Source organism: Eulemur rufifrons, chromosome 8 (genome assembly GCF_041146395.1).
Source record: "Eulemur rufifrons isolate Redbay chromosome 8, OSU_ERuf_1, whole genome shotgun sequence".
NCBI classification, from domain to species: domain Eukaryota; kingdom Metazoa; phylum Chordata; class Mammalia; order Primates; family Lemuridae; genus Eulemur; species Eulemur rufifrons.
Window position 1 is genome coordinate 46,879,056 of NC_090990.1, and position 21,476 is coordinate 46,900,531.

Sequence of the window (21,476 nt, forward strand, 5' to 3'; positions counted from 1 at the left end):
TCATTTTTTCCTTATTCTCGGAAGTCATGATTTTTTGAATACTAAGTGAGGTAGAGCAGTCCTCAAAGATGGGAGAGGTTTATTACACAGAGAATCCATTAACATAATTTCTATTTTAATGTTAATTGTGCACTGCCTTTCTGGAATTCTGAGTAGCCTAGTAAATATGCTCATGTTTGGGGCTGGAAGAAAGAAATTCACTTTGTCACATCTGGTAAATGTGGCTTTGCAGAAAGAAATATCTGTGAATTTAGGCTAGCAATGAGACTAATCACTCTGTGGTGTTTTTGAAAATAGCAATGGATTTAAGAAATATGGAGATGACAAAATCTAAACCAACGTAAGTTTTCTTGTTTTAAAAAAAACACTTTCAATTATATTAGGGAAGTATAGTTGCTGTTTTTTTAAATTTATTTTGCTTAGTAACATTTTAAATCAATTAAAAGGAAAACAGTTGTATATATCCATATACTCTTCTGTCATGCTAAATGAGGAAACACGGGGTAGGGAGCAACACTGTTGAACATTTATCGATCAGACACATTTTTCAATCTACAAGAACATCTTTAATGAATTTAATTTTTATTGAGAGTCTACTCTCAAATAAAACATCATTCCTGCTATCAAGGTTTTCACTGTTCAGTTGGGGGGAAACTACAGACAAATAGTGAGTATAAAACAATAAAGTTTAAAAATAAAATAATAACCATCATCACTTTATGTAGAAGATTTGAGGGGATCCCCGGGGAGGGAGATCAGAACTACGTGAAGATTGGACTGTGTGTCTTACTGGTCTCTTGGCAAAGGCTATGTTAAATGTGCAGTGTGAGCCTTGCCTTCTCCATTCGTTCACCTGTAAAACATAATTCACTGTGGAATCTACTGACTGTGGGCTTCATGGGGAAAGGTGGTTCTCCTTGAGCAGGCAGCTTTGGACAGGTGGTTTGATGATCAGCAAGTGAGGACAGAGATATCCAGCCACCTGGATTAGCTGACTCATCTGGGGCGTCAATGGACCACCATCCGTCAGCCAGATGGTCTTCAAACCACCGTGATGCACTCATACCTTAGAAATCATGCTGCTGACCTATTTTCCCATCTCCATCGTTTTTCTAAGCTCCCAGTGAGTAGGGTATTTGGAAGGCTCCTTAACTCATAAGCCATTCTGTTCTCAGAACAGAATCCACATTGTTTTGTTCTGTGCCTCATTTCAGCATGAACACTGTTACACACTTTAGCTCTCCTGGAAAGCAAATCCTTCCTTGCTAACCTCCCTCAATTCCAACTTCATTTTTGCCTGACTCTCCTCTCCATCTGGATTCGGACCTCAAACTCTCCTGTATGGAGTCTCAAACTAAAAACAGAAGAAAAGATTTGGAAGGGGAGCACAATTCAGTTAAAAAGAGCATGGACTTTGAAGAGATACAGACCTAGGATAAATGTAAAAATGAATTAGACAAAGCAAATGAATGGGGCACAGATGTTGGATTCAGGGATCTTTTATTCTCATCAGGGAGATCAGTTCTGTATATACATAATAAGGATACAAAAGAGATGATGATAAGTGAGAGAAGAGGTTCAGGATGTGAGGAGAATTTAGAGGACAGAGAGATGTCTCCCAGCTAAGAAGAAGGAAGGGATTTATGGAATAAGTGGCATTGAGACCTGGCTTTGTACAGTAAATTCTGCTTCACTTGAGCCTCTAGTTTCTAAGTGTGGGATATGGGTATAGATGTAGAGGGTATTTTTTTGTTTTTATTCATATCTTAAAAGATGCATACGCTATTTGTTTTGCCCGTGTTTTCTTAAATTTTCCAAGTTGAAGCATCCATTAAGCAGCTGTTTTCTTCCCTACTTTAGTATTCATTTTATAAAGACCAAGAAACTCTCATCTACAATATGCACATTGCTGAGAAATGTAAACATAAAGATTTCTCTAATTTATTTAAGGAAGACTTTCTTTTCCCCAAGGAGACATATACATAATTATATGAATGGTATCAGCTGAGCACTATCCTGGTGCAAATCTCCTCTCATCTGGGACCAGAGGTGGTGGCCGTTTGCAGGGTTACTAGAGGAGTGACCTGTCGGTTTGTTCTACAATCTAACGTGCTGCAGTTACAAACGTTGTCTGTTTCAAAGCTCCAGTTGGATACCATAGCCTCCCCAGGCCCTCTTCAGGCGCCCCCACAACTTGCAGAACCAGACATACTAAGTAATTTGGATATTAAAAGTTTTCCACAGATTACTGATTTTTGAAAAGGTTATTCGTTTGTTAAGAATTTTTCTGTCTTTAAAACTTACTAAAATGTTTTCAAAATTTATTTAACTTGGGCATGTTTATTTTATGTGGTAATTTTTACTACCCAAAATTCACTGAGACGACTGTTAGGGTGCCAACATGGGATGAGAAAGAATTCTCAACACAAAGATTAGAGATTAGAATAGTTTTAAAGAAAGAAAGTTTATTTTACTTCCTGAAGGTGGGAAGGACATGGCACAAGAGAAAGAAAGGAGAAGTGCCAGCAGGGAGGATAAGGTATTGGGGGGTGGTTGTTAGGGGGTAAATGGGGGATAAAAGTTATTGCTGCACACTTGCAGCTGTGAAACGCTAAGCTGTTTTTCCTTTTTTTTTGTCCTCTGTGAGGCTGACTTATCAGAGTCCTTGGAATGAGATCTGGCTGGAACTGTTGTCCACACTCCTTCTATCTTCCCAGTTCTTCTCAAGTGCTGTGAAAAAACAAACTTTTAGAAAAAACAAGTTAGGCCACAGGTAGTAAATCTTACAATGGGCTGTTGTGTAAGATTTCTCTTCAAAGGAGCAATTATGTGTTGTGAGTTTTTTCTTCTCTTTGTCTCTGTTAAATAGCTTATTAGCAAAGCCACCCTATTCAAAGATGATGTCCTATCTAAAGAAATTTTCTGGTTATGAAATACTGAATCACATTTTTTAAAATCCATGGTCTATAGACAATAATTTTTAAAAAGATTGTTATTTTTGTCTTCTATAAAACTACTTCATCAACACTCAATACTGAAAAGGAAGAATGAGAGAGAAATGAGACCATCATTTATTTAGGGCCTAGTGTATAGGCCCTAAATTGAAGAGCCTTTGAAGAGAGACAGAAAGTCTTCCTTAAATAAATTAGAGAAATCTTTATGTTTATATTTCTCAGCAGTGTGCATATTAAAGATGAGAGTTTCTTGGTCTTTATAAAATGAATACTAAAGTAGGGAAGAAAACAGCTGTTTAATGGATGCATCTTGGACCTATATGCTAGGCCCTAAATGTACCAAGAACATGGCCCTTGGTGTCAGTCTCATTGAGCTTTGAATCCTTGATCTGCCTCTTTTACTAGCTAGAAGTTCTTTAGCAGGTTACTTGAAATGTATCATTCTTCTCATCCATGAATTGGGATCACAACGGTACAAATCCATATAGGGCTAGTAGAAAGATTACATGAGACAGTACAGGAATAAAGAACCTGCATCAACAAAAAGCTAGAAACAAAACTAACTATACTTGGTGTTACGCAAGTAGATATTTTACATGTTAACTCATTAATCTTCAAAGCAACCTGGTAGGGTAGTATTTTTAATCTGGTATTTTTATCTGTACTTTAAAAACAAGTACATGTTGAGCATCCAAAAATCAAAATGCTCCAAAATCTAAAACTTTTTGAGCGTCAACGTGACACTCAAAGGAAATGCCCTTTGAAGAATTTTGAATTTTGGATTTTTGGGTTTAGGATGTTCAACTGGTAAGTATAGTGCAAATATTCCAAAATCCAAAACAATTCTGGGCCCAAACATTTCAGGTAAGGTACACTCAGCCTGTACCCAGAGTTAGAAAACAGCTTGCCCCAAGTCATACAATTCTAAGTGGCAGAGTTGAGATGTGAACCCAGATCTGACCAATTCTAAAGTCCATGGTACTTACTGTCTTGGATTTTTTTGTTTTTTTTCTTTTAGGTATTTCTCATAGTCCTCCTTTATTTTATTTTTAAACAGGCAATACTACATATGCTAATTCTTCTCTAATCAAACAGTATAGAAATAACTAATGCAAGAAGTCCTCATTCCATAATTCCACTTCCTAGAAGTAAGCAATTAAAAAAAATTGTTCTATATATTTATAGATATTTTCTTTGCATACATATCTATATATTATGTATGGTTTTTTTTTCAGAAGATGGTCCTAATTTACATTCTCTCAGTGCTGTGTAAAAGTTCCTGTTTCCCTACAACATTATCAATACTGAATGTTCTTCTTTTCTGTCCTTTGTTTGATAACTGAAAGAATGCTTTCTCTTTGCGGTAATTTGCATTTCTTAAATTACGAGTGAGGTCGATTGTCCCAAAATCAAAACTAATTTTTTCTTTTTACCGACTATCCCGTCAAAATCTGCAATAATCCCAGAATGGTGGTGATTTAAAATAAAAATCCAGATAAGTACAATGTAGATACTCCATTTATCACCCTCATGCTCCGTTAGGTACCCCCAGAAAGTAAAGAAACTTCTAGTTAATTAACTATAACATTTAATATGTCATAATTCAATTGAGGAGATGCTTAATGTGTTTTAGAATTTTAATGAGGCATATTATTACCAGATGTCTCATTTATATTAAATACATATTTTTAGGATTCTGCAGGGAAGAGTCATCAAAGAAAACAAGGACTCCATTCACTGGTGCCACTAGTGTTTGTCAAGTGGTGTCCATGTGCCAGGCATGGTGCTAGGTACTTGATTTCAGAAATAAACAAGATAAACACAGTCTCTTTTCTCAAGCAGTTGAGTCTTCTGCAGAAAATAATCAACTGGCTCAGTGAGAAAATTTTGGCTGGAAGTAACAGAATAGCTAATTCAGACTGGCTGAAACAAAGAAATTTATTCTCTCTCACAGAAAGTGGCTACAGGCAAGGCTGGGCTCTAGGTTTGCTGATGCAGTGGTCTAGTTTTGCCATCAGAGAACCGGTTCTTTCCATCTCTGTCGCCCACAGTGTCAGCTTCGTGCTAGGGCTGGTTTCCTCATTGTTGGGGGGTGGCTGCCCATGGAAATTTGGGCTTTATACTTCCTTGTTAATTTGGGAAGTATGGGGACTTCTTGTGGCTTTCTTAAGAGTAAAGAAGAACTTTTCCACATATCTCCAGCAAACCTCTCTTTGTGTCTCATTGGCCAGAACTGACAAAATCCATTCCCAATGTACCCATTGGGAACATACTCATTCTGACAAAATCAGTGGCAAAAGAATGAGACCAACCTTAGACAATCAGGCCTATAGCTGAAACAGGCAGTGGGTACCAGCTTTCCCTAAGGCATATCTGTCAGCAGCAGAGATAGTAACCTAGGGGGAAAAAATGGCCCTTCTGTTAGAAAGGAAGAAAACTGGAACAGCTTCTGCAGCAGAAGCAATATCCATTACAACAAGAAAACAAGCAACTGGGGCCGGGCGCGGTGGCTCACGCCTGTAATCCTAGCACTCTGGGAGGCCGAGGCGGATGGATCGTTTGAGCCCAGGAGTTCGAGACCAGCCTGAGCAAGAGTGAGACCCCCATCTCTACTAAAAATAGAAAGAAATTATATGGACAGCTAAAAATATGTATAGAAAAATTAGCCGGGCATGGTGGCGCATGCCTGTAGTCCCAGCTACTAGGGCGTCTGAGGCAGGAAGATGGCTTGAGCCCATGAGTTTGAGGTTGCTGTGAGCTAGGGTGATGCCATGGCACTCTAGCCCAGGCAACAGAGTGAGACTCTGTCTCAAAAAAAAAAAAAAAACAAGCAACTGTGATTGAGCATCTGTACAGTTTGGGGGAGTGTGAGTGAAGAATGACATCTTTGCCATTTTCTTTTTTGATGTCCCGTAGGATCAGAGTGGCACCGAACCTGTCAGTAGTGAGGAAGATGGCGGTCTTGAACTTGGTATTAAACAGTTGCCTGAAAGTGAAAGCTCCAAACTGGTGAGAATCCTGGGTATTTCCACCCTTTGTTCTTCTCAAGGACGTATTGCCTATATTTTGGACCAATTTGGAAAGGACCATCTGTTGTGTTTGCGTCTCTGGGAATCTTGATCTCTGAGACAGGAGAAACTATTTCATGTAGTGAATAACCCATTCACTCCGAAGAATAGCGTCTTCTACCTTCTTGATGCTTGAATTGTGCTGTCTAGGACTAAAGAAGCAGTCCCTTAAATCTGGTTTAATATTGGGTTTTTATAAGGCCAAGGCTGTGCTGAATTAGTCCTAGAGGTACAGGAAAAAATGTTACATTTATTCCATTGATTCACAGCAAAAGATACTTAAACTCACCCAGGGGCTAGGGCATTAGAAGAGAGGCAATTTTAGAGAACTCTCCCTCCTATGTAGTCTACTGTTTAATATTTTGTTATTTAATAGTTATTGATACCCAGCCATGGTGGCATGCACCTGTAATCTCAGCTACTCAGGAGCTCCTCAGGGGCCTGAGGCAGGAGGATCGCTTAAGCCCAGGAGTTGGAGACCAGCCTGGGCAACATAGACCCCATTTTAAAATAAATAGTTATTGAGCATTTACTGTGTATCAGGTGCTGTGCTTTATTCACTTCCTGATCTTTGATTTTCCTACATGTGAGGAAACCGAGAGTTAGAGAAGTTACCTAACTTGCCAAAGGCCACCAGCTAGTGTGGGGTAGACTTGGAGATTGATCCTCACTCTGCCTGAATCCCATGCTTTGCTCATAATCTCCCATTCTGTTTCGCAGCCTGGCACTTCCAGGGTTAAACTATAAATTCTAAAAAAATATGTGGACTTTTTTCCTTCCATGTTTTAAAATATCTTACAAATCTCAAAGAACTAATCACTTAGTAGTATCAACCTGATTTTATGACAGCCCAGAGTTGTTCATTTTACTACACTTTAGGGAGTTTGAAAAATCATCCATTTACCTTTTTCAACTTTTAGAAAATATATTGGGACTGCCTTATATTCCATATCCTAGAAAGTAAACTAATTCTTTCCAGGTGAAGAAAAAGGACATTTCAGCAAGAGCAGAAATTGTAATGAGCTGCTCTTGGACAAACCCTACATGCGACCTGAGACCCCTGGCATCAAGAATAGTGACAGTGACAAATCATGACCGTTGTTCTTGAACAAGGTGTCCCAAGGTTACAGTTTTCCCTTTCCAAAAGATAGACTGCATATTTGCACTGAAGGAGAATGAGTAACATCAACAAATTTCAAACAAATCCCTGTCAGTTAAAAATATATTAACTATTCACTTGTTCTTTTTGGCACTGTATCTCCATAGGTAGGTTAGGGAAAAGTCTTTTAAAGCAACAGGATTTTATAAGTAGGGGCCCCCAATTTTGTCTACAGAGGAAAGAGTAAAAAGAGTGGGAATACTCCCTTGCTTGCTAGAGGAGTCTGGTAGTCCCAACAAGGCTCATCTGTAGGCTGAAGGCAAAAGGCATCCATCATCTGCCCCTTCTTCCCAAGTAAGCAGCACCAGTGATGGAAGAAGCAGAGGACCTGAAGGACTGAGGGTCATTTTTAGTTAATGCTTCATGCTGGATTTCACCAAGAATAACAGGCTTCCCCAAACCCATGGCGTAGTGCTTCTCTTTTCCCCCTTTGTTCCTCCCCATGTTCCTCTGTTTTTGGTATCCTAAAATTTCTTTGTCACTGTTTTCAGTAGTATCTGCGCATAGTCTAGTTCAGAGAGGAAAGAGAGTGCGAATTTCGACAACTTTTATAGTATAAATGTAAATGGCCTAGCATAAAGTATTGGTTAAGAGCGTGGTCTTACACAAGTCACTTGACCTCACCAAGCCTCAGTTTTCTCATCTGAAGAATGGCAGTAATTAGGATGTTATGAGGAAACAAATGGGCTATGGAATATAAATCATATAGAAGAGTATAAGGCAAATAGTTGGTGCTTTGTAAGTTCATTCATTCATTCAACAAATATTTGCCAAATGCCACCATGTTCCAGTCACTAGAGATACAATGGCGAATGACACGTACAAAAATGCCTTCCCTCATGGGACTCATGCCACCGTGGGAGTGGGAAAAGAGACAGATGATACATAAATCAGCAACATATTAGATTGAGTTATATGAAATTGCTGTTTTATCGGTAAAATTTTCACATGGTTTAGCCTAATATATACATAATTGTTGTAAAAAAGTATTAATAACTTTTCATTATCACTAGTCATTATTTGATTGTTTCTATTGTAAGATTGGTGTGCGCTCCGCTGCATGGCTGCACCATCCTAGGATTGTTGCCTGATCTACCCTGTCCGGAGGGTAGCATGTGATCTTTGTGGGCCTTGACTGTTTTTACAATTGGAAGCTGTAAGCTCTAACCCTCTTAAAGTTTCTTGCTTGTTTCCTGTGGGGACAAATGTCTCATTGGGCACTGTGCTGGACCCTGCAAAAGTCACCAAGAGAAAAACACAGTCCTCACCCTCATGAATCTTATCCTCTAGCATTAGCCAGAGTAATAGAATTTATAGCTAGAAAATCATACCAGGCAGAAGTGTATCAAGGGGAGGAAAAAAACCACAATGTGATGGGAATTCAGAGGAGGAAGGAACCCCCCACTTCATTCAGAGATTAGGGAAGGTTTCTTAGATTAGGAAGGCCTTTACGATGAACCTTGAAAGATGAGAAGGCATCTGAGATTGCTGAGGTTGGCATAAATTGGAGAAGGTTTACCAGATGAACGGTGGGATTATGGAGTAGCAAGCAGGGACTGGCCTTTTATAGAGCAGCCATGGGCAGTGGAGTCACAGAAGTGAAAGAACTGTGTGCTATGAACTATAGGTTAATTTATTCCTCTTTTTATGTTCAGTGCTCAATAAATGTCTGTTGATAGCTGGATGGATATGTGTGTACACAAGGTGCTACCTAAGAGAAATTACACTCCAAAGAGCCATTAAATCAGTTCTCCAAGATGATTTGTTATTTTCAGAGCTAAGACTAAGTCATGGGTCTGTGCATACTCCAGTGCTGTTTCCACCATTCGGTTGTGGTTGGCTTTGGGCCGTATCTCAGTAGCCCCCAGATACACAGCGAGGAGTTTATAATAACTTTAGAATGTATTCCATTTCTCTAAATATTTTTAAAGGAGAAATAACTTGTTTGTAGATCAGATGATGGTTTGTGAAACATAGATTCCAACTGTGAGAGACTGGAGTCAGTGAAGTGTCTAGGATCTATTTCAGAAGTCTAGGTGAGAGCCTGTTAAGACTATTTTTTAAGCCTTTTGAAGACTTTTTTTTTTCTCTTTTTCTTTCTTTCTTTCTTTTTTTTTTTTTTTGAGACAAGATCTTGCTCTGCCACCCCGGGTAGAGTGTAGTGGCATGATCATAGCTCACTGCAACCTCAAATTCCTGGACTCAAGCAATCCTCCAGAATACCTGAAACTATAGGCATGCACCACCACGCCGGGCTAATTTTTCTATTTTTTTGTAGAGACAGGGTTCTCACTTGTTGCTCAGGCTGATCTCGAACTCCTGGCCTCAAATGATCCTCCTGCCTCAGCCTCCCAGAGTGCTAGGATTACAGGCATGAGCCACCACACCTTTTCAATCCTGAAAAGGATTTTTAAAAAAACTATTCGTATAGAACTTTCCAATTTGCAAAATAATGCTTCATCTATTATCTCATTAGCTTAATTTTTTAATATCACAATTTCTTCTAAAATGATATTTAGTGAGTTCACAGTCTTATTCGATCTTATCCCCCCAAAATATTAACCCTATGTAAAAAGAACATAAATTATTTATCCCAGATTTATAAATGCGACCTTCATCTGCTCCGTGAAAGATGGCAAAACTAGAAATTGGAAGAGCTGGGATTCTTTCTGAAAGGTCTGTGACTCCCTGGTAGCTTGCTGACATTGAAGCTCATGAATTCCTAAAATGATTATTTTCATCTTTTGGATACAAATCTGTTTTTGTAATATTTGTAATATCTGTGTTCATAGAATATACTTTTTTGAATCAGTATAACTAAATTATTGAGAATGCAAACACTGGAGCCAGACTACTTGGATTCAAATCCTGGTTCTACCATTTACTAGCAATATAACCTTCAGGAAATGACTTACCCTCTCTGGGACTCAGTTCCTGCATCTGTAAAATGGAGGAAAGAAAGCAAGGGACGCTGTAAGAATTAAAGGAGTTAATAATTATGAAAGTACTACTTAGAACTATGCCAGAGTACACCATAATCACTTTATAAGAATGAGTTGTTGTTGTTGTTAATAATGACAATGTTGTAATTCCAGTTAAAGCACTAAGGGTTAGCCATATAAAGGTCAGCTATTCTGAGTGAAGTATGAAGGTATAACTTGGAAATTTGAAGTGAGTTTTCCGACCTGAAAAATGCAGTTACCAATGCATTAGGGTTCTCCAGAGAGACAGAACCAGCAGGATATAGAGATATATGAGAGGGGATTTGTTAGGGGAATTGGCTCACATGTTTATGGAGGCTGGAAGTACCACAGTAGGGTCTGCAGTCTGGAGAATGAGGGAAGCCAGTAGCACGGCTCAGTTCAAGTCGTCAGGCCTGAGAACTGGGGACCGCTGGTGTAAGCCCCGGCATCCGGAGGCCAGAGAACCTAGAGTTCTGTTGTCCAGGGGCAGGAGCAGATGGTACTCCAGCTCCAGAAAAAAGAGAGTGTTTGCCTTTCCTCTGCTGATTGGATAGTGCCTGCCCACACTGGGTGAGGGCGGATCTCCCTTACTCAGGGCACTGACTCAAATGCCATTCTCTTCTGGAAACACCCTCACAGGCACGCCCCCCCAGAAAATGCCTTTCCAGCTATCTAGGTATCCCTTAATCTAGTCAAGTTGACATCTAAGACGAACCATCACAGCTAGAGGGCCTGTGTGCCAAGCAGGCTCTTTACACGCACTAACTCATTCACGTAACCATCCTGTGAGGTCATTAGTAGTATCATCTCCGTGTGAGAGATGAGGAAACTGAGGCACTGAAACATTAAGTTGCCTGAAATCACCCAGTGAAGCCTGGATCCAGATTGGAGGCTGCACTTAATGTTGCCCCTCAGGGAGATACAGATATAGAATAAAACCAAAGTCAACGCACACCAAGAAAATTACCCTGGCATCTAAACTTTGTGATTTTCATCCTGCTTTGTCTAAATATGCAACTCTAACATATGAATAGAAGATTGTGGCATATAAGCAGGTGAAGATATAAAATTTACCTTTTATATTGGTAAATAAAGTTATATATAGACCTCCAAACAGATGTTTTGTATGTGAAGGAAACTAAAATTTTTCAAGAAGCTACCCTGTGCCAGGCATCTTCATCCCGGTTATCGTACTTGACCCAGTGCACACATTAGTAGCCCTGCTTTGCTGATAAGGAACTCAGGCTGGGAGGTGGCAAGTCCATTCCTAAGACCTCACAGCTGCCAGGTGGCATGGCTGGGACCCAACACAGTTCTCTTTGCCTCTAAAGCCCAGCTTCTCTACACTGTGTAGTTCACAGAGACAGCCTCTCTTAAAATAGAGGAAATATCATCGTGTGATCTATTTGTTCAAACAACAAATATTATTAATCTAGTATCTCTTGTGTGTTGGCCACAGTGTTATGTGCAGGGGATTCAACAGTGAGCAAAGCTGTCAGAGCTTCTTAACTTGAAATGTTCAAGGACAAGTGCTCACACAGCTTGCTGTCTTTAGGAGCTTAGTAGTTAGGTGAAAAGGGAAGGAAAGAGACAGTACTGCTTTCTTCTTATAAGCATCTAACCTCTGCCCTTGACACTGCCTTTGGATCTCTAGCCCTGTCTGTTTCGATAATTTTCTGCTTTGATGTAAAGCCAATTTGCCTTTTCTTTTGTTCTTGTCCATCTTCTTCTCCATGCTGTTACAAATAGTAACTAAAATAATTTGAAAACAACCAGTAAGCCACGACATAATAAAATGATAACTAAACCGTAAGTAAAAAATGGGCAAGGTGGGAGGATTGCTTGAGGCCAGGAGTTTGAGACCAGCCTGGACAACATAGTGAGACCTGTCTCTACAAAGAATTTTTAAAAATTAGCCTGGCGTGGTGACGTGAGCCTATAGTCCCAGCTACTCAGGAGGCTGAGTCAGGAGGATTGCTTGAACCCTGTCCATCAAGGCTGCAGTGAGCTATGATCCCACCACCGCACTCCAGTCTGGGTGACAGAGTGTGAGACTCTGTCTCTTACAAAAGTATAGGGTCGGGGGCGGGGGGGAAGGATCTGAATAGGTATTTCTCCAAAGATATACAAATGGCCAAAAAGCATACGAAGAGATGTTCAGCGTCTTTACCACCAAAGAAATGCACATCTCAAGTGTCCATCAGTTGATGAATGGGTAAATAGAATGTATATGCACACAGTGGAATATTATTTAGTAATAAAAATGAAGTATATATGATTGATATATGATATATCATATTGATATATGATACATTGATATATATGCCATATATATGATATATATATATATTGATATATGATGCTACAACCACATATTGTATGATTCTATTTATATGAAATGTTCAGAATAGGCAAGTCTATTGAGAGGGAAAGTAAATGAGTGGTTGCCTGTGGCTGAGGGTGTGGAGAGGGGAATGGGGTCTGGGCTTTCTTTTTGAGTTTAGGAAATTTTAAATTTCCTAAAGTATATTCTAAACTTAGATTGTGATATTGTTTGCACAACTCTGTGAATATACTAAAACCATTATTTTATGGTGGGTAAATTTTATGGTATATTAATTATGTCTCAATAAAGATGTTTTAAAAAAAAAAAAAAAAAGCCAGGAGGAAGAGGAAAGAAGGGAAGAAGGAATGTAGGTGATCCACAAACTGAAATCAAGTCAGAAATGCTGAAGTAACTTCGCATATAGTCTCTCTACCTTTTGGAATATTTTGCAAGTGTTTAAAAATCCTCACCCTAGTAGAAAAGGCTTGATTTCTTTGTCCATCAAAAGTAATGCCTAACTTTATATTATAAATTCTTGCATTCTGCTTATTACTACGCCCTATGCTAAATCCTTGGGAGATGCTACTGAAAGTAAACAGAGGTCTCCTCTCTTGTGTTGCTGACAGTCTTCATGGAGAGAGAAAAATGTCAGAAATAGATTGAAATCTCAACTTTGATCAAAGTTAAGAACTATAGGTTCTTGGTGCTGAGAGCACATAAAAGGGAATTTGACTTTGTCCAGGAGGGCTCCCCTGAGGACAGTCGAACTGAAATTTGAAGGAGAAGCCGACAGTGATTGGGAATGGGGCAAAGAAGAAACAGAGGAGGGTTTCAGGCGACCATAGAAAGGTCTGGTGAACTGAAAATCCAAGGTTGCCAGAACTGGTGAGATGGAAGTGAAATCAGAGTTGTCAGCAGAGCCAGGTCACGTGAAGGAGGTAGTCTCTGGGCTGACAGCAGTGGGAAGCACAGAAGTCTGTCTGTAGAAGGTGACTCCAGGCCGGGCGCGGTGGCTCACGCCTGTAATCCTAGCACTCTGGGAGGCCGAGGCGGGTGGATCGCTGGAGGTCAGGAGTTCGAGACCAGCCTGAGCAAGAGCGAGACCCCGTCTCTACTAAAAATAGAAAGAAATTATCTGGCCAACTAAAATATATATATACAAAAAATTAGCCGGGCATGGTGGCGCATGCCCGTAGTCCCAGCTACTCGGGAGGCTGAGGCAGTAGGATCACTTAAGCCCAGGAGTTTGAGGTTGCTGTGAGCTAGGCTGACGCCATGGCACTCACTCTAGCCCGGCCAACAGAGTGAGACTCTGTCTCAAAAAAAAAAAAAAAAAAAAAAAGAAGGTGACTCCAAGTCACTGTTGCTGCAGTGTGGTGATCTGATAGGACAGGGCCAGAGCAGTGCTGACAGGCTGGTTGGGAGTTTGTTGCATCAGCGGCAGTCCGTGAGAGCTGGTGGCAGCAATATATATTCTCATATTTTGTCTTAGCAAAGATCATATAAACATGCTTGACTCTTCAGCAAGGCCGTGTATGTGTTTACCATGTAAGTTTCACAGAGAGTTGCCAGTAAAAGAATTTACCTGTCTTGCCCCCAGTATGCAAACCTCCTTCTGTATGTGTTCTATTTATTATTATTTTTTTTATTTTTATTTTTTTTTATTTTTTTATTTTTATTTTTATTTTATTTTATTTTTTTTTTTTTTGAGACAGAGTCTCACTCTGTTGCCCAGGCTAGAGTGAGTGCCGTGGCGTCAGCCTAGCTCACAGCAACCTCAAACTCCTGGGCTTAAGCAATCCTTCTGCTTCAGCCTCCCAAGTAGCTGGGACTACAGGCATGCGCCACCATGCCCGGCTAATTTTTTCTCTATATATTTTTATCTGTTCATATAATTTCTTTCTATTTTTAGTAGAGACGGGGTCTCGCTCTTGCTCAGGCTGATCTCAAACTCCTGACCTCGAGCGATCCACCCGCCTCAGCCTCCCAGAGTGCTAGGATTACAGGAGTGAGCCACCGCGCCCGGCCTTGTATGTGTTCTTTAAAGCTTTCCTCTGAGTGCAGGGCAAGAGACATTTAAATGGCACTTGTTACACCATCTGGGACTTCAGAATAAGCGTTATCCCAGGGCTTGGCCAGCAGCCCACAATAACCCTGCTAGAAATGCCCCGAACAGATGTGCCCGGTGTTCTTTTCCAATTCTATAAAACTGTATGACAACAGTGCAGTCTGTGGGTCGAGTGACACTTGTCATTACATACCTGGTTCATGTACGGCTGCCTCAATAACATTTTAGATTTTTCAAAATGTTTTGATTTTTCAAACTGTCAGTGGTATTTGTCTTTACTGTTGTCTTTCATTATGGAATATAGTTTCTGACCTTTAAGGCAAGAATGGAAAAATGAGAGTATCCCAGTCAGCTCGAGGGAGCATTCACCCTGTAGTTTCTTTGTGGATATTTTAGAACTTACAGGGTAGCAATGCCAGGGGAAGCATGAGTTGTTTCTGGAATGAACTTATCAGTAACCGAAATGAGCTATGACATGGAAATTCACACTGCAGCTGACAGTGCATTTTAGCATCTCAGAGTTCCCATGAGCAAGAATACCAACATTTTAGGAGCTCTTTTTACTCCCTGCCTAGATATACTTGAGCCATATAAAATTTTCAAACATCCTTATTGAAAAGTCAGTGGCATGTGTTATAAATGATACCTGTATCTCCAAATGGACAGGGAGTACTTGCTTTTCCAGATGAAAAAGTCTGTCAGATATAAATTATGGACTCTGAAGTCTGAACAGACTGAGATCCTACCTCTGCTAACTGGGGAGAGTGACTTATCCCATCTGCCTACGTTTCTTCGTCCAAAAATTGAGAGGGTGATGCTCACCTCTTTGTTATGGGAATCATGTATGATTTTATATGTGAAACTCTTAGCACTCAGCACGCAGTAAGGGCTCAGTAAATGGTGGCTATTATTAATAGCAGATTTTGCCTATATGAAATCTAGGTGTGCCAGAAGTCTCATTATTCAGTACACATTTTCTTAGAACCTGCGATGTGTCAAGCTCTAAGTATATAAAGGTAAATAAGCCCTCTTTCATGTCCAGGAGCATGCTGCATTTGATCTAATGCAGAGATCACAAGCGGGTTGTCAGGAGTCTGATCCAGCCCACAACTGTGTTTCATTTAGCCTACACAGTATTCTTAAGATGTTTGAGCTTAAGTTTTATGAATTGGGAGATTTTTCATAAAAATCCTGGTTTCCATTTTCTACTGAAAATGGGCCAGTGTCCCAAGCTGCCCTTCAACTGTATACTTCCAGTTTATTTCAGCCCCTGCCTTTCCACCATTCTCTCACCCCAGCCTGTGTCCTTCCCCACCACCCATAGGTACCCATGTCTGCACTCCTCGTCCTGTACTGGAGACAGAGTGGTGGGAGCAGGCAGTGAAAGCCACCAAGTAGACAGGGGCTGGATGGTGGAGGGCCCCCTGGACCAGGACAGAGGACTTCATACCAAGGGAAGCCTTTGGAGTGGTTTTTCACAGGAGATTATAAAGATGAGATTAGCCTTTTAAAAAGATCCTTCTGGATGCCTTGAGAAGAATCATTTAGAAAATGTCAAAGCTGAAGTCAGGGAGTGAGTTAAAAAGCTGTTAGAGTAACAGAGATAAAGTTGATAGTGACCTAAATCGGGGATCTGGCAGGGAGGACAGAGAAATAGGGACAGATTTTCAACATATACAAGAGTTAGAATTGATAGACTCAATGGCTGTGTGTTGAAGGAGGAGGAGGCAAGAATGGTTCTCAGATACTTCACAGTGGCTGACAGGCTGGTTGGCTGACGCTAGGTACTGAGAAAAGAAGCCAGAAGAGCAAATTTGTGGGGAAAGAGGTACATTCACACTTGTCTGTTTTGAGTTGTCTCTGTGATACAGAAAGCGTACCAGTCACTGTAGTAGGCACTTTAAAATATGATTTCCTTTATCCTGACGGAAACAGTAATAACAGTTAACAATACCCTCCCCCATTTATTGAGCATTTATTTGTTAGGAACTGAGTAGAACATATTGTCCCCACCTCTATCGTCCCCATGATGAAAGCATTATTATCAGCTCCATCTTTCAGATGAAGGACCTGAGTATTCCAGAGCTTAATTCACTTGCCCAAAGACTTAGAGCCTGTAAGTCCCATGATAAGGATTTGAACCCTTATGTCTCACTGACTTCCAATATATGGAAGGCAGTATGAGCTATAATGCTTTTCAGAGAGATAGATGGTATTAACCCATCAAGAAGCTGAAGTTTAGAGAAGTCAAGTTTTCAAAGAGCACATAACCTGTAAGTAGAAAAACCAGGGTACGAACCACTGTCAAACTCCAAAGTCTAAGCTCTCTCCTTTACCCAGATGATACTAAAAAGTTATTAGACCCAGGTGATCTGTGGGAAATGTGAAAAATAGTAACCATATAGAGAGTTCTTCATAAAGCTGAATCTGTGCAATTTAAAGGACTGTCCTTTAATTTAGACTGTGTCCTACCTAAATTTTTAGTGTTAAAATGGTTCTTCCTACATGACATTTTGGTAATAATATATGGTAGTAGTTAGCCTAGTAGTAGTAGTTAATAGGCTGAACCCTCTGAAATCCCTGGATACTAAACCATTTCCTGATAAAGTGGCAAATTCATATGCTGCAACTTAATATTTCTTTGGTCTTAATTACTGGGCCAAAAAAAAAAAAAGATAGAATACAAAGTTTTTTTGAAAATGTTCTGGTCTGTGAAAAATCTACTTTGCTTCATGTTGTGCCCCTATAATCTAGAGTACTTTTCAAATGAAAGCAGGCAAGAGAGACTAATTAGTAAAAGCTGCCTGTGGCTTTAAACCTGGGTAAGTGGGAAGCTGATATTGTCAGTAATTTTTTTTAAAAAAGTAGAAAAAACAGATTTGTAGGAGAAGATAATGAGTTCAGTTTAGAATTTTGACTTTTAAGAGAATAATATGCTGTGTGATCTCTGATGCAGGTTCAGCTTATCAACTTTTACTACTGTGCTTGATTAAAAATTATTCATAAGTGTTTTTAAAGTGCTGGCATTCAAATTTGGAAAAATAGTTAAAAATGTGTTTCTGATGGTTACGAGCTTCTTGTTAGGTCTTACTCCAGGCTAGAATTCCCAGGCGTAATATCTGGCTTGTTTTTAAAACAAGATCCTGAACTGTGTGCCTAAAATCCATTTTTACCCCCAATTTGCACTCCATCAAGAACTGCTGGATTTCTGGTTTGCTATTGGGAGCAGATGTCACTGTGGGGATCTTATTTTCTGTTTCAGATCCAATATGAAAACTGCATCTATAGCAGAAAGCTAGGAATTCCCTCTAAGGGGCAGGAGAGTGTGTCTGAGTCAGCACAGGCTTCTTGTTGGTGACAATATGCAAATTGCCAATGGCAGAGTTCAAGTGCATTCAAATATGTGGCATTTTTCACAGCTCATTGTTCTTTATATCTTGTATTTCTGAAAACCACTTGAGATTTGTGTACCTGATACGTTTCCCTTTCCTGGACATAAAAAAGACAGTAGATTTACAGTGAAGTCTACTTCCTTCATGAAAGTCACAAGAGAAAAGCTTTTGGCTTTTTCTTCCATTCTCTTCCCCCTCTGCGTAGTAAATGGAGGTGCTGTAGAGACATGAGGGCAACAGGGAAAGTAACCTCATGAACTCAAAGGCAACAGAAACATAAGTACAACATATTTTTAACACAGATTCACATCTTTGATGTCTGCCAGTATATATTCACTCCCAACCACTGTAACTGGTCCACTGTGGAGACTTGTTATTCAACTTGAAATTTAATTTGCCGAGAAGGAATCGCTTTCTTATCAGGTTTTTCCTCAACTGAGAAAGTAATCTTACAACTGTAATTATTAGCACTGAGGGCCCAGGGAAGTGAAACAATGTGGCAGCTCAGAGCCGAGAACTCAGACTTTCTTACTCCGTGGAGTGCCCTCTCTGCAGAATCCCACCGCTTCTCCGAAACAAGTGCTCTTTGGGCATCTTTTCTGGGTCTGTGAAGTTTCCAGTTTTCTGGGGAAGCCTTACTTGCTCACATCATTTTAAGAGCCTATAATCTAAAACGTGTGTTGATTATGTTACCTTTCAAAAGGAGCTATAAATCAGCTATCTCTTTCACAAATTACGCAAGTTTATATTGAAAGCCTGGTATGTTCCATGCACTGTGCTAAACTAACAGTACATAGAGCAGTGAACAAAGAAACAGTCTCTGCCTTCTGGGAACTGCTTAGAATAACAGGCTTCCATGGCATTTCCTATGCCTTCTGGTAGGCATTATTCTAAGTGTATTAATTTGTACTTTATAGGAGATCAATCCTTTTACTATCCCCATATTATAGATAGGAAACTGAGGCACAGAGACACTTAGGTAATAAGTGTCGCAGTCAGGATTTGAATCCAACTTGAGATACGTGATTCCTAATGAGTCTTATTGAAGGGCAAGGTAAGGTGCTGTGGGAACTTTGGGTAATATGATTTCACCTAATCCAGGTGGTTAGATGAGTAGGAATTAGGAAGGGACTGGTCCAGGCAAAGGAACTACAGGCAGGACAGGGTTGACACTTAGCCTCAGGGACAGGTGGAACTAGAGGCCCAATGCTTGCAGGGGTGTCTCTGCTTATCTGTTTGATTCTCTTCTCCTGCAGACTTGCTTCTCCGGCATGCTGCAGCTGTGGCTACCAAGAGCTCCCAAGCCTCTCTGCCAGAAAGCAGCTGAGTCTCTTCCCTTGGCTCCACTATGAGAATCCATGGGATGTTATTGTTTGGTGCACGTGTCCACCCTTGGACCAATTACAGTGGCCAGAGAGATGGGACAGAATTCAACCAGATTTGGGGACTGTAGTCTAGACTTCTCACCCGTCTATTACATAGGATACTGTCAGTGTTGCCTTTTATGTGCACCCCTTGGAAGCTCTTTCTCTTGATCAGAGTAACTTCCCTGGCCCACAAAGCTTCCTCTCGGGAGCTCACAGTACTGTGCTGAGGATTACAATGTAATAATGCAGACAGAATGTGTCCTATCAGGCTACTCTCTGTTGCTCTGAAAGATAGCCGCTGCCCTGTCTATGGAGTAGCCTCCTTTTTTTTTTTTCTCCTTACTTCAATAAACTTGCTTTTGCCTTAAAAAAAAAAAAAAAAGAATGTGTCATATCAGTTTATTTCATGAAATGAGATGATCTTTCCACACTATTTCCTCAGTCTTCTTATTTAGGAATCCCTTGTGCAAAGTCAACACCTTACAATGTCCTAAAACCTCAGCTTTTAAAGTACTAAGAGCTCCTTTGGTGCAATAGTTGGGTGCTTAGCAAATTCTAAATACGTATTTAAACACAAGACAAAAAGCAAAGAGACCCAAGGTCACTGCAGTGGCTAGCCCCATGGGTTTTTTGTTGTTGTTGTTGTTGTTTTCAGGTTCATAATAAGCAGGCATGGCTTGATCTGACCTAATGTTGAATCTAAAAATGGAATTACTGTGTCAAGGCTAAGAATCTTGCATGTGTCATTGGGAGGAGGTAAAGTGCTTTCCCTTTCTCTTGTGGTTTACTCCTTGGTTAAGAGCAAGGGCTCCGGAGCAAGATGAGTCTGGGTTAAAGTTCTGGCTTGCAAATAATTTAGCCTCTCTGTGCCTCAGTTACCTCAACTCTACATGAGGATGATGACAGTATCTAATGCATAGGTCTGTCATGTACGTCACCCAATGTGTAATGTGCCTGGCTAAATACAGGCACACGGTCAGGATCAGGAAGCTTTAGGTATCATAATTATCACCGTCATGTACCAGCCCCATCCCTTGGCCCAGAGGTTTAAGAGTAATCAGTCTAAGAAATGGGACAGTGTGTTGGACCAGATGCTTTTCACAAATCCGATTTCCTCATCTCCTCCTGCTACATTTTTGAGGACAGGATAAGAGAAAAGGAAGGAAACTAACACTTCAGGCATCTGCTGCCCGCCACACACCTTCACACGTGTACCGTGCAGTTGTAATTCATCATTTCTGTAATCATTTCTTTACTGTCTGTCTCAGCAGATGTGTACATGTGCCAAGTGCAAGGGCCCCTCTGTCAGTCTTTTTCACTGCTGCCACGTAGTAGATGCTCAGTAAGCACGGGTCAGATTCAACTGTGCTCACAACCCCTTATTCAGGTAGCTGTGACTGCATTCTCACTGTCATCAAAAATGAAGGTTTCCAGGCACTGCTGCTGCTGCTAAGTAGGGGATCCAGTCTGAACCCAGATTTTCTGACTGCTCTTCCAGTGCCGTTTCTTTCTATTAACAAGTGCAAATGATGAGGAAGAATTAAACCAAATCAGCAGTTCCTCTATGTGATATGCAAATTGGATTTTAAGTCTGTAAGGAGGGAAATCAGCTCCTGTGTCCCACTGTGGGTTAACTGGGATTTAAAACAAGGTCGAATTGCAGATCTGCAGTGTAATTTTCAAATAGAGGCACTCACTTTTCCTCCTCAAGCCATTTGATTCACAGTGGAAGGAATAACACCGATGGTTTCTGTTTAGAAGGCAGTTTAGAATTTTTATTCTAAAATTCCCATGAGCCTTATTGACTTTCTATGTGTTTTTTCTCTCTTTTCAACTGCGATCCTTTAAAGTGGAGGCCACAGAGTCACTTTGCGCATCCATCCTTTCGTGGCTGACTCTGAAATCCACCCAGGTGCATTTAAGGTTTAAGTTTCCAAACTTTGATTCATTCAGCACTAAACCTTTATAAAGCCCATATTCTATTCTGCCGTGTGTTGGAAAAAGAAAACAAGGTTGATCATATTAACGGGAGACAGATACATAAAAGGATACAATATAATGTTGCAAAAGCAGTGATAAAATGAATTGATTCATGCTGTGGAAGGGGCACCACCGGGGTCTCAGGGAAGAATTATGAGATGAGGTAACTTTTGTGTTCATTTTGTATTATATAATCTGT

At 40.3% G+C, this 21,476-nt stretch overlaps 1 protein-coding gene across 1 annotated transcript in view; it reads left to right on the top strand.

Annotated features, from left to right (window-relative positions):
• The window catches only part of PATJ (PATJ crumbs cell polarity complex component), a 337,921-nt gene that overhangs the window by 247,005 nt on the left and 69,440 nt on the right, over positions 1-21,476 (top strand). The window contains exon 31 of the mRNA XM_069480086.1: positions 5,871-5,963. Within this exon, the coding sequence (XP_069336187.1) occupies positions 5,871-5,963 (93 nt within the window). The remainder of the gene's footprint in view (positions 1-5,870; positions 5,964-21,476) is intronic.